The following is a 12,534-nucleotide window of genomic DNA, read 5'->3' on the forward strand; positions in this document are numbered from 1 at the left end:
ACGTATGCGTGCACTGGGACTATAAAGATTACTTGCAGTCCAAGCATTGTCCATCATAAAAGGTTTTTTGAGCTGAGAAGTTTCCTCAGGCTGTAATATGCCTGGTTGGTAACCACCATCCTTACGCGTAGCATAACATCCATGGTTTTGTCGGTGCCAATTTTGATCCCACATAGGTTAAGTTTTTGACACTGGAACCTCACAGATTCCTTCATTGTCTTTACCCGATTCGGTTAGCGTCCGATTGTCCGATTGCGAAAGGTTGAACATAATTTTACATGCAAGAAAAACTCAATGCAGATTCTTCTAAGGTATGTACTATCTTTATTTCAACCGAAAAATTAAAACAAAAAAAAACAATGTGTTCTCTCTGTTTGTTACAGCTTTTCCTCTCCCCCGTACAATGTTAACATTCGATGTTTGCAACTGTTTGGTAGTAGTACAAATGTGAAACTGTTTCTAACAATTCTAACCTACCCGAACGAGGGCGCGTACCATGTCCATTTGGGCAATGGTTTGCTATGCAATACGTAATTGTAACCCCGAAACAATATGTAATGTAATGTAATATAGTGTGTAACCGTAATAGCCCGCGCGCCACAAAAGTTCATTACAATAGTTCATTACAATTACTTTCAACAGACGAGTGAAACATTTCAACGAGGACATTAGTTCAAGTAATCTATATCGGCTTTTAAAGCGCATCAAACAAACCAACGTCTTTCTCTCTTTCTGTCTTTCTGTCTGTTTCACTCCTAAAGCTCTGACGCGCAAACCCCTGAAAACCTGGCTTTAATATGTTAGAGGATCAATTTGCAAGGATATGTAAACTAGTATTTGTTGGTATAACATTTCCAGTTACAGTGAAAAAGGAGAGGGGGGGGGGGGGAGTCTTTGATCCGGTGTTGAGCTACCTAGTGGTGGTGAACCTCTGAATTCACCTGTTACATTCTATCATTCTAGGCATTTAAAGATTTAATAATTGGATCGCTTTTTTTTTTGTCCAGTTTCGGTATTTATCTTCACTACTTATTATCGCATTAACTTCGTATCCCGCTTACACACTACCACTAAAAGGTCTTTTAATCTATCGAACAATTCATTTTCAACAACCTTCTATTTTCTAATGAGTCTTGCGTCCATGCGGGATAGTTACACTATCGCCGAGACAAACAATACTGGTGTCTTTATAGTAACTTTAACAATATTATGACTCTTTTTTTGTGTCCTTGCGTAGCTGTAATAATTAACGTACCTCTTCACGCAACATAATCACGTATCATTCACATAACAGAAATAAAATTCATTCTAGCAACTGCACAACAGCTTCCCTACGAATGTTGTTACAATTCGCGAAGCGAACTGTGTTTGCAAAGTCTTCAATTGGTCCAACGCCAAAATGGTTGCCTATCCGGTAATGGCCGAAAATAAGTCTTTTTACTTACAACTGTACGATTCTAGGCAGATTGCTGATATACATGTAATTCAACTATCAACTACTTCATGCTACGAATATTTCCCTTTCTAACAGCACCACCAAAAACAGGAATCTTATTCCCTTTCGGATAGTACCACGTTCGTCGACGCGACACAACAAACTTATACAATAAAATTAATAAACTAATTCAAGAAACTAATTCCTAGAGCGAACGAAACCGAATGTTATAGCTTTACGGCGTTTGTGGTCCGGTAATGCCGGCAAAAAGCAACTACCATTAGAAATCTTTCTTTGTCGCGATAAAGCCATATCCGGGTACGTTGGTCAACGTGGTCAAGGTTTAGGTTGGATGTGTTTGGATGTTTCAAAAAGGGTTTTCTTGGTTCGAATGTTAATCCTGAGAAAAATTACAAATTTTTACCTTCTCTTCTCGTGTTGTGTTCTACCTAATTACGCATCATAACGGCTAAATTGATTTACCACCCGTCCCTAACTGGCGAGCTTTATACAATAGAATTTAAATTCAAGTAGATTTTAGCGACAATTGGGAAAAAGGTGCTAACGAGGGCAAAAAGACTTGGAGCAATTGTTATGCTCGTTTTTTTCTCTCCTTTTTTATTGTATTGCGGTAGCCTCATCATCTTTTATCACATGCATTTTTTGTGTTGTTCACGTGTTTGCCGCAACCACCCAACAATCGTTCCGCCAAGCTAATTGCTGTGCTGTTTCATAGGGCGCTGGACGCCAGCTGGACGCAATAATTAACAGGCTAGAGGAAAGAATATTACGCTATCACCCTGCAGTATCCGAACCGTTTTGTGCGTGACCCCTATGTCACAGGATCGGGCAACGACGATCGCTAGGATAGCGGTACTAGAAATCTTGATCGGACCGAAAGCTGTACATGGTCTTCCTTTCTCACCGGACACTCATGTACAAGGCGTGCAAGCGTGAAAACAAGCGTCCGGGTTGGTGCAGGTCTGTCGTGGCAGGGCAGCCACCGAGCGAGCTCCATTAAAATGGAATCGACTTTTTCCGTATGGCACTGGCGGCAACCAACGACGGTTTGGTCGTCGGCGATCCCGGCACCGACGTGGACGTGGTAAGGTTGTGCTCCATCATGAGCTGTGCGGTACGATAAAACTCGTTGTTCGGATCGAACAGGGCGGCAGAAAAGTATTGACTAAACAGGCGGCCCATGTACTGGTCCTTGTTGGCGGGCCACCAACCTTCCAGAAAGCCGATATGGCCACCGCGCGCCGTTATCAGGATGGCTACGTGTGACGAATTGGCGGCCGCTTTCACCGGGATCGCTTCGAGCGGCTGGAACGGATCGTCCGCCGCACTGAGACACAGCAAAGGCACTTTAATCTGGTGAAGTTTGTTGTGAAGCGTCGCATCGGAGTAGTAGCTGTCGACGTCCTTGTAGCCGAAATGTTTGGACGTAAACGCCGAGTCAAACTGTTTGATGGTTTTGCTCTGCAAAATTGTTTTCGGATCGTGTTAGTGGTGACGTCGAGCATAGAGGGAAGCGATAAGACATATCATACCTGTAGCACCTGATTCATATCCCAGTCGAATTCTTCGCCCCGCAGTATATCGTACTTGCTCACCGTTCGGCACAGGCTCGAGGCAAGATGTCGGCCGAGCAGATTGTTCAGTATGGGCTGCTCAATGCTGGCACAACCTGTAAAAGGAATTGAATTAGAATTTTATAAGATCTTTAACACACGAAACGCTCTTCAAATAGTTCTTTAAAAATAGACTTTGTAACTAACTTAATTCCAACACGCCTAGCGAGAACCTTCTCGAAAGTCAAGCTTGTGCACGTGGGACACAGCACTCACGCGGTGCGTGATTAATCGACGCGCAAAGCCAAACGCAACATTTGGCACTGATAAGACTGCCAGCTCCAGTAGCGCTCAAGATTAACGGTTGGTTAAATTTAATCTCATCGCAAATATTCGATTTTTCTGTCCTTTCCTTGTCCTTCTTCCTCCCCGAAAGCCGTTACTACATCCGGGTGGACCGAAGTTCCTTCTGTTTTAACTACAGAACACACATTTCCACAGTACCGATCGATAAATTCAAATCAACCCATCGACACTGGTCGGTTGGCGCGCTCCCCCTTGTCACCAGCAACTCATGGAAATAATTGATAAACCACCCGCGCAACCCGGTAATAACCCCATATCGCCACTTACCCTTATGAACATCCCACGGTACGGAGATAATTTTCGCCGCCGTTAGGATCGATTTCGCTTCGTCGCTGTGGCGGGACAGATAGTTGCCCAGAATCAGTCCACCCATCGAGATACCGGTCGCACCGATCCGCACGTGCGGGTGCGTCTGCCTCACGTACTTTACCACCTCGGACAGATCCTCACAGTTGGAGGCACAGTACAGCCGGGGTGTCTTCAGCGCAACACCGCCGAGCCCGCGATTGGTGAAGACTACCGTCCGGATGCCGATACGGTTGGCCGCCGTCACCAGACACTTAATGTACTCGGCTTGCGATTCGCCCGTCAACCCGGGCAGGATGATGATGATCGGCGATTCCGGATCGCAGCCCGTCTCCAGCCAGTCCAGTGCAACCTGACCGCCATCCTTGAGCGTTAGCACCTCGCGCCTATATTCGACCAGTGGCATAATGTTCGAGCGGATGATGCTAGCAAATACGGTCTGGGCACGGCTTTCCACACACCAGAACGTGGGCCAAAATTTGTTCTCCAGCGTGGGGATGTGTTTGCGAAGGTACTTCTTGAACGGTCCGTTCGAGACGGCAAGTATGGGGCGCTGCTTGGTGTGAGGGAAAGTAACGTTCGGGTTAGCAATTGATGAACCGACTTTCGAGTAGAGTGTCCATACGTACCTTGACGACTTCCATTAGATAGTAGATGAGATAGCCAACGAGAACTATTGCCACCAGATGCCACCGGGGCAGGTTGGTTAGGTAGGTGTATAAGTAGGACAACATTTTACGGGATTAGTTGCAACTGGGCCCTAAGTTCCTGATGGTTGGTTGCTTATTTCTAGCTACGGAGAGATAGTTTCTGGAAAGAGAAAACGTAAAAACGGATAAGATAATTAAATAATTTTTCTTTACTTTCTCAATATCAGAGATAAGTAGAGATCTTACTAATAAAACTTTTACTTTAAAACAGTTTATATAAACATTTCCACGTCACCAGTCAACGATGTACCTTAACTACTATGTGCATAACACCTTTTTCCCAATTCTGCCGGCACACACACACGAGCTCTACAACTTACAAAAGCCCACGCGTGTTCATAGCATGGAGGTCACCGCAGCAAACTTCTCGACCAGTCTATAACTTGACTTGACTTGGCAGTTCAATGTTCTGCATCTAGTACACACGCTTCGGGAGGTTGCATGTGCCCGATTGCAACACGATTATTGGCAACAAGCAGCATCGCAAAACGCACAACATGCCGTCTACTTACAGAAACCGAACACCAAAACAACCCCCGAAGCAGTTCTCAAGGTACACCAGAGATTTCCCGATCTCCTCAACTGTACTCGACCGAAATGCGACTGTACTATTAAATAGTTAAATTATACAAAACATCACGCCAGAAGCAACATGTCGGAGGACGTAGTTAAGCTCGAGTTCTTCCAGTAAACGCCAGGTGTCCAATTGTTGCACGCCTCCGCCGCTCCCAAATGTGCGTGATTGGCTAATGAGTTGGAAAATTAGTAAGGGAAGAGCCCGTTAATCCGGAAAACAAATCAAATCAATATGGAAAGGATACGGAATAGCGGGAGGTCCTAGAAACAGGCACACGCTACCGAAATTTCCATTTCCACCCCGATCGTTCTTTTCGATTCATTTTGTGTTCGGTTCTGTGGGTGAGAAATGAAAAAAAAAACCGCTCCATACCGACTCGACCTCGCTACTAAATGTAGCATTAGACCTAGCTGTCTGATACTGACCGCACGATAAGGACACACGGTATGGTAAAAGCTGACAGCATGCGACGAGACCCACGAACCTTTGCGGGACCTCCAAGCGTGTGTAGCTACCCGCGATATAGGGAAAAATCGATACCTTAAAGGTCAGTGGACGCCCAGCGCGGGCGATGGGTAGGTCGGTTGCTGGGTAAAGAACTCCCCTGGCCAATCGGGTTCGCGTGTCAGTAAAGTGATGGCAAAGCCTTGATTTTGTTACCCCGTGTGTTTCAACTTTCAACATACGAAATAGGGTTGGTAATAAAAAATCAAATCCGTGGGAAATTATCGTCACTTCGTATGGATTTTTGTGGTTGCCGAACGGAGTGCTGAATGATCTTGCTAAGCGCCCTGTTCTATGGGCTAGTTTTAAAGCATGTTCTCAACAACTACATACTATTGCTATCTAGCGCTGTTTTGTTTTGCGGCAACAAACGATCTTTGCCCTCTGTAGATTCTTCCCCAACTCATGCACACACAAACGCTGTGCAAACAATTTATTACAACCCTCGTGATGATCCTATAAATACAGCCCTCACTCACACTCACTATTCGCACCGAACCGCGAGTGGACCGCGAGTGTGGCCGGGAAAGGGTAAAGCACAGGCGCTATTTTTTTTCTTCTCCCATTCAACTTTTTACTGCACATAATGCACGCGACAATCACGTTTGGCGGTTTCGCGGCTCCTACGCACACCAGCACATGCTTTAATAGGCACGCGATCGAAAGCTCTAGACGCCGATCGTTTGTTTGCGGCACTGATTTTCACTTCATTAGTGTTCCGAGCCCAAAAGCAACGTTTTAGGGTGTCCAAATCCTGATGTACCTTTTGTGCCGGGACTCCACAGCCAGAGGGTGTGTATGGAGTCTTGAAGGTACCGAACACTGTCGAGATTAAACCGTTATCGGGGGAGGGTTGCTGTCGTCACTGATAAAAAGGTCTCCAAACATCTCTAATCAAGGTTAAATGCATTCATCATTCCAATGGGGTGATTGTTTTGTCTCCCCCCCCCCCTCCCCCCTCTCTTTTTTTTGGCCCTCCTTATCACGACCGCACGTATTGTTTCATTCTGCGTCTGGTGAAGCTTCCGCCTGATGAAGCACACACCAAAATGCGGCTCAATAGCGAGATGACTGAACACTGTCATATGAGATCACTCACCCACTGTCGCCAACCCGGCCGTTGTTCGGTTAAAGACACAATGTGCACAGTGCGCGCGCGCGCGCCTACCTCCACCAGATGGGAAGCCCTTGTACTGACGGATTCGCGCACCAGACTGACGGTAGATGCGCGATGTTCGCGATACTTAATACTCACGCGCAACGCATAGCTCGCGAACGTCGATGACGTAATGGAATCCACAAGCACGAACGAGTGTGTGAGCGTGACCATGCGTAGGGGCCGGCAAGCGTGATTTGGACCAGTGTGCGCTTGGTTATCGCCTTGTGAAGGAGAGGCTGCCCGTCTGCTTTTAGCCCACAAGAAGTGCGTTCTATGCAACGAACGGATGGCAAGGGGGGGAGGGTGAAGATTGTAACCAAAATGGATCTTGTGGCGAGAGGGGAAGGCTTTACCCGTGATGTACTATCTCGTGACATGGATTACTAGGTCGTGAGAAAACGGTTCCGGTAGCAACCACAACTAGAGGATGAGCTGGTGGATAGCTGGATGGGTGCAAAGTTTGGTGATCTTATCTGGCTTGATAATAATCAACAAACGCTTGTCTTTTTTAGGCACTGAATCACTCATAACTGGGTAGTGAGGCCGATACCTACGAGACAACGATCCTAATGGGTTTAATGCTCTTCTGCCTGTAAGATGTATTAAATGCCAATATTATATTTAAAAGATGAAATACCTATTTGTCAAGGTACCAACTAGAAACTAGATCCTGTCGCAAACGGTAATGAGCTATGTACTGAATTGTGGCGAATGAGGAACATTTTTGAGGGTAAAATTGTTGCCACTTCGGTGACCTTAGTATACCATTCAAACACATTAGCGGCTTTTTTATGGGCGTCTTAAATATGCGAAATTATAGCGTCATGACAAGAACCCTGATACCTCCCAGCGTCTTATAATATAAGGCTCTGAGACTAGTGTCGTTAAGGTAGTATGAAAACAAATAAAGGATCATTAGGGTACTGTCAAAACCGTTATTTCATGTGGTAGTGGTACTTCGGCTTTTTTTTGCCTTCAACCAGAGCATTTGGGATTTAGCGCAGAGGTACACGACTTTGTCAAGGACTTGCAATTTTGCCCAGGTAATTAAAATCTTTTTCTCTCTATTATCCGCAGTTCACGTCGACTACTCGCGCCGTTAAAAAGGTTTGAAAGCTAATGCCAATATCATAGAAATGTAGTCACCTGATAGAAAAAGGCATCTGTCTGGTTAGATATGCCTTAAACCTCTGATACCTTTCGTGAATACCGATACCAGATATTGTGGAAAACGTTATCGAGCTAGCGTTCAGGCTACCAATAGTTACTAAAATTGAAGCTACTTTTTTTAGAACAAATCTTTTTCTTCACCTTCTTGGCTTAACGACCCTCTATAGGTTATGCTGACCATCAAATGGCTTACAAGACTTATTGGTACCGCATAGTTGGATAGTCAAGCCCTCACTTCGGAGGAACGTTTCGAATGAGATTTGAACTCTGGCACTGCCGTATGAAAACCGGTACCGTTGTCGCCTTGCCTCCTAGAAGAACAAATGTAATAATTTTATGTAATCCTTTTACTTCATATGTTCTAGAAGTTGCTAGCTGATTATGTCTTAGGCTCTTTAGGAGGGTTAATCACTTCATGAGAATGACACAATTCTGAATCCACTTCTGGGTGTAAAAAAAACGTTAAATACGGTTCCAAAGAATTGCTGTTAGAAGTTGTCAAACAACAGATAGTGTGAAACATACAATCAATAAGTGAACCGAGTATCGGAAGGGTCTGGTTTTGAATAAATCATATGAATCCTGTCAGGTGTGCACTCACAACATGCCAATAAAAATCAGTACAAAAAATTTGAATAAAAGCAAACACTCTCACTTGGTGAAACAAATACCCTTATCCTGTCGCCTCGAATAAAGGTGGCTGGTGAAAAATTAAAAATTGAAAAGATCGCCACCATTGCACTTCAAAAGCGCGCGCGCCATTGTTTCCATATTGTCCTCCTATCCGGTAGGAACCAACAATGTACGGAAAACTCTTACTTCAGCTGGACTTTTCGATCCGTTTTCTCTGCTGATGTGCCCTCTGTTTACATAGTGCAAAACCGTCAGCCTTCTGGCGGGTAGCATAAATTTGCTTACGATTGCCACTTCACTGTTTACGCCTGCAACAGATCAAACTCGGCGCTGCGAAGCAAAATGTAATGGGACTTTTGTTTACTTAACCCAAACATAGCAGTGGCCCGCAGACATCCGCATTGCCAATAGCGCGATAAGAAACGTGCCCGAATGCCGTTTTACTTTCACTCGAGGTACAGCTTCGCTATCAAAAATCCCTCGCCGGAGAATGTGGAGCACATGCTTAATAATTGTACGCCCCAAAAAGAAATCAATTTTTGTAAAGTTGTACATGTGTATGTTACTAAACCATGTGTAGGGAGCATAACAAACAATAACTCACATTTGCCAACAAGAACGGAACCAAAAATAACAGGCAAACAAAAAAAAACGGGAAACGTATGCGCAAATACGAAACGTGGCAAAACTGCAACACTAACCACGTGTCTTGTGTCCTGGGGAATCGAAGAAGCGAACAATTGCCGCAAGTCCATTGAAATGCCAGCAAGCTTTCTTGTACCCCCGAGTGGTGGCCCTTTAGAATGAAAACACACAAACCCAACAACAAAAAAAGGATGGTTCTTCGCTTGGTCCTTCAACCATCATGGGTGCTGTAGTCCATTGAGCGCGGGACAATATAAAACAAAAGAAAGGACGAGAGCCGTTTTTTTTTTTGAGGAAATGGTTCGCAATTTTGCCAGGTGTGATTTATGTCACCGTGACGCCTACGCCGGAGCCCAGCTGTAGTGTTGCACCAATGAGAGGAAGCTACAAGATGAATTATGTTCGTCCCTGTGCCTGTTATTGGATGTAGACACTTAACAACAGCTGTCCGTAGTGCATCCGAGTGTCCTTCTTCTGCAGTAAATATAAGTTGCATTCTTTCTTACTTCTCCATCTTGGTGGCTGCCTCTATGCGCCAATAGGGTATGGTACGGTTTTGTTTTGGGAAAATTCCACTATAGCACCAGATTGCCATGTGTTGACCTTTACCTGAATTCCTATCCAGGGACGCGATCAGTTGAAGAACTCCATCCAAGATTTTGGAACTCAGGATTTTCACACCAAACCAAAATAAATCAATCACACACAGCACAGGACATACCGACCGAGGACACACGCTTACACCAAACGCATTAAAACTCTGCTTCTTCCTTTTCCCATTTGGTCCCGGGGGTCTTCAATGCGGATAAAAGTCGAATGTAACACAGTAGCCACCCTACACACACGTGAAACAACGACAAAATCGACCACAACAAAAAAAAAAGCACACACGCAGATACAACCTGAGCACCGCACTCTTCTACACCACTTGGAACCACCCGGTCATTAACCCAGAATCCCCGGAATGCTGACACCTTACATGCACCGAAACCACCGTATCCACCCCGTGTCACGCACACACGCGGTAAGGATTGGTTTAAAAATGTGAACCAACACTCCCACCCAGAGTGTCCCAAAGTTCGATTCCTCCGGCGTTCTGCTGGTGAGCAGCTGAGCATTCGGTGCTAGACTGGTTGGTTCCAGGACGAAGGTTCCACTGGTTCACCACCCATCCACAACCGGCTACAATACCGGGATTGGGTTAGTCGCGTGGCCAATTCGCGTTCGCTCTCGCTCTCTCACATACAGGTTCGCGCGTACATTTACCAAAAATTCCGGCTGCCGCATTGCCGATCGAGCGCGCAAGGTGTAGGGCCGTAAAATTCATGCGCCAACCGTGTTTCTGTTGTATGATGACGATTGTCGTGTGATAAGAAAAAAAAGTGTGAACCTTACATAGAGCAGATAGCAGTAACAGAGAGAGAGCGCGAAAGAGTGCGAGAAAATTTGTTACTCTTGAAAGAGTATTTTCCACTTGCCAAGGAACACCTTTCTTCAAGGGATGAGATGATATTGAGAGTGAGAACCGTTTTCATGAATGGAACATGGGAAAAACACGTGGTGTTTTAATGGAATTTCTTTTCGTGTGTTATGTGACCAACATCCGAGTGGGGTTGGGGGGGGGGGGGGGGGGATTCTACGTAGATAGGGAAGGATGCAAGCTAAGGTTGGGGAGACAATAGACAAAACGAAGAAGGTAGAGAAGTGGGTTTCCACAATGATTTTCAAAACTTAGTTCATGGCGCTAAAAATGTGCTCTTTTACTAATGAACTGGGAGGGAATAAAATATTTTCAAAACTGGAAGATATAAATTTCGAATAAAGAATTAGAATGTACTTATTTATTATTATGCTAGGTTCTCCCGTTATTGGGTTGTTGTCAATTACTCGAAGAGTTCCTTAGTACAACAGGACGTCCTGATATGATATGGTGCAGATTAAGCAGAATTTCTCGAGAAGACTTCTGGTTAAAAATCCGGATGTCCTGAATCTCATCCGGACCGCCACCCCGTACGCAGGATATTGGGTACCCTGCTACGATTAATTTCTTTTTGAAGGCAAAAAGCTGACCAAGGCAAGGACCCTAACGAGTACACGGATTCACGGAACGAATACAATTGTGCAAAGCGGTACGTGTCCAACTGGGTTCATAGCGATCAGACACAATATTAAATTCACAACACCTTAACAGGAAAGGGTCGAAGGATAAAAGTACGGCGTTCCTCAACGTCTATTAATATCTTAACTCTAAGAGTTCCTGTCGGGACGTATAGGCAGGACGCAGAGAGTAATACCGACGAGTCGATACAAAATCTCTAAAAGGCCCGCTACAGAGGATATTTGAATATAACTGCAGGATGTGTCAAAGAAGTATGTTGCATTAGCAGATTAAAATCACGATAAAAACAGAAATTAAGATCTTATTGATACGCTTATCAGGCGCGGCACCCTGATTCGGCCTGCTACGGAAGTTACTCAACACGCTTACGGTCGATCATTCCAGTCCAGTTCTGCTGATCATCTTCCTCTCGAACTCGACTTCAAAGATTTTTCTTTCTTGGACAGAGTCCTTGTCTCAATGACGCGTATGCTATTTCTGACGCTTTACTTGTTCAGTAATGTCTCAGATTCGTCCGTCCATTAACACAGCAAAGTTCATATATATAAAAGCTTCTTTATTGGCAGATTCATCATAAAAAAGATGCTCTATTCCATAAAACGTTTGTGTATACACGTCGGGATTATATGTGTTATTAAAGATATAAAAATTACAATTTAATTGTATCCTAAGCTCCATTACTACTAAGTACCTGGATAGACCACTTTCCACGTCGCCACAGGCCTTGTCGAATACACCACACCCATCACATCCTTACTGATTCGGCGAAGTTTGGGAAAGTTTTTGGCAAACGTGTGAAACCGTATTCGTTCCTTCACTCTAGTCATATTTCCGCTACTTCGAACTAATTCGTGAAACGGTACGAATAACTTTAACTAATCCTTATCAGACACACGTAGCTAATGCACTTGTAAGACATAAACGAGAATCTAATTTTCGCTGCGATCTTCATGAGGATCAAAACATTTATCGGTCATTTCTGAGGATCGTCGAAATATTAGTTAAAAATAAAAGCGACAAGGAAATACATTATTTTGATGATAAAACAAAACTTGAGCGTTACATGTCAATTTTGGACTTCTTCTCGTTGATCCGAGTCGCCAAATATTGTCAAGTCGCGAAGAAAATGGTTGAAATAAAAAAAACTAAATACAAATTTCATCCCGATTGACCGATATGATGGGCGAGATAAGATAAGGAGAGTTGTGATAACTTCACATAACTAAAATCATACTATTGCCTTTCCTAACTGTACGCGCCGCGCATACCGGATGCGTTGCCAGCCACCGATCCTGCTGTAAAATGCTCTAACGTAACGCCCTCCTCCATGATGCGC

General features: G+C 44.5%; 1 protein-coding gene across 1 annotated transcript; it reads right to left on the reverse strand.

Moving 5' to 3' along the window:
• Positions 1-2,446: 2,446 nt before the first annotated feature.
• LOC126562300 (phospholipase ABHD3) lies at positions 2,447-4,488 on the reverse strand. The gene is made up of 4 exons (XM_050218760.1): positions 4,311-4,488; positions 3,643-4,234; positions 2,989-3,125; positions 2,447-2,917 (listed from the first exon to the last, which is right to left on the reverse strand). Exons 1-4 carry the CDS (start codon positions 4,413-4,415, stop codon positions 2,453-2,455), a joined length of 1,299 nt encoding a protein of 432 aa, XP_050074717.1. The 5' UTR covers positions 4,416-4,488; the 3' UTR covers positions 2,447-2,452.
• Between the last annotated feature and the right edge of the window lie 8,046 nt (positions 4,489-12,534).

This window comes from Anopheles maculipalpis, chromosome 3RL (assembly GCF_943734695.1).
Source record: "Anopheles maculipalpis chromosome 3RL, idAnoMacuDA_375_x, whole genome shotgun sequence".
NCBI classification, from domain to species: Eukaryota; Metazoa; Arthropoda; class Insecta; order Diptera; family Culicidae; genus Anopheles; species Anopheles maculipalpis.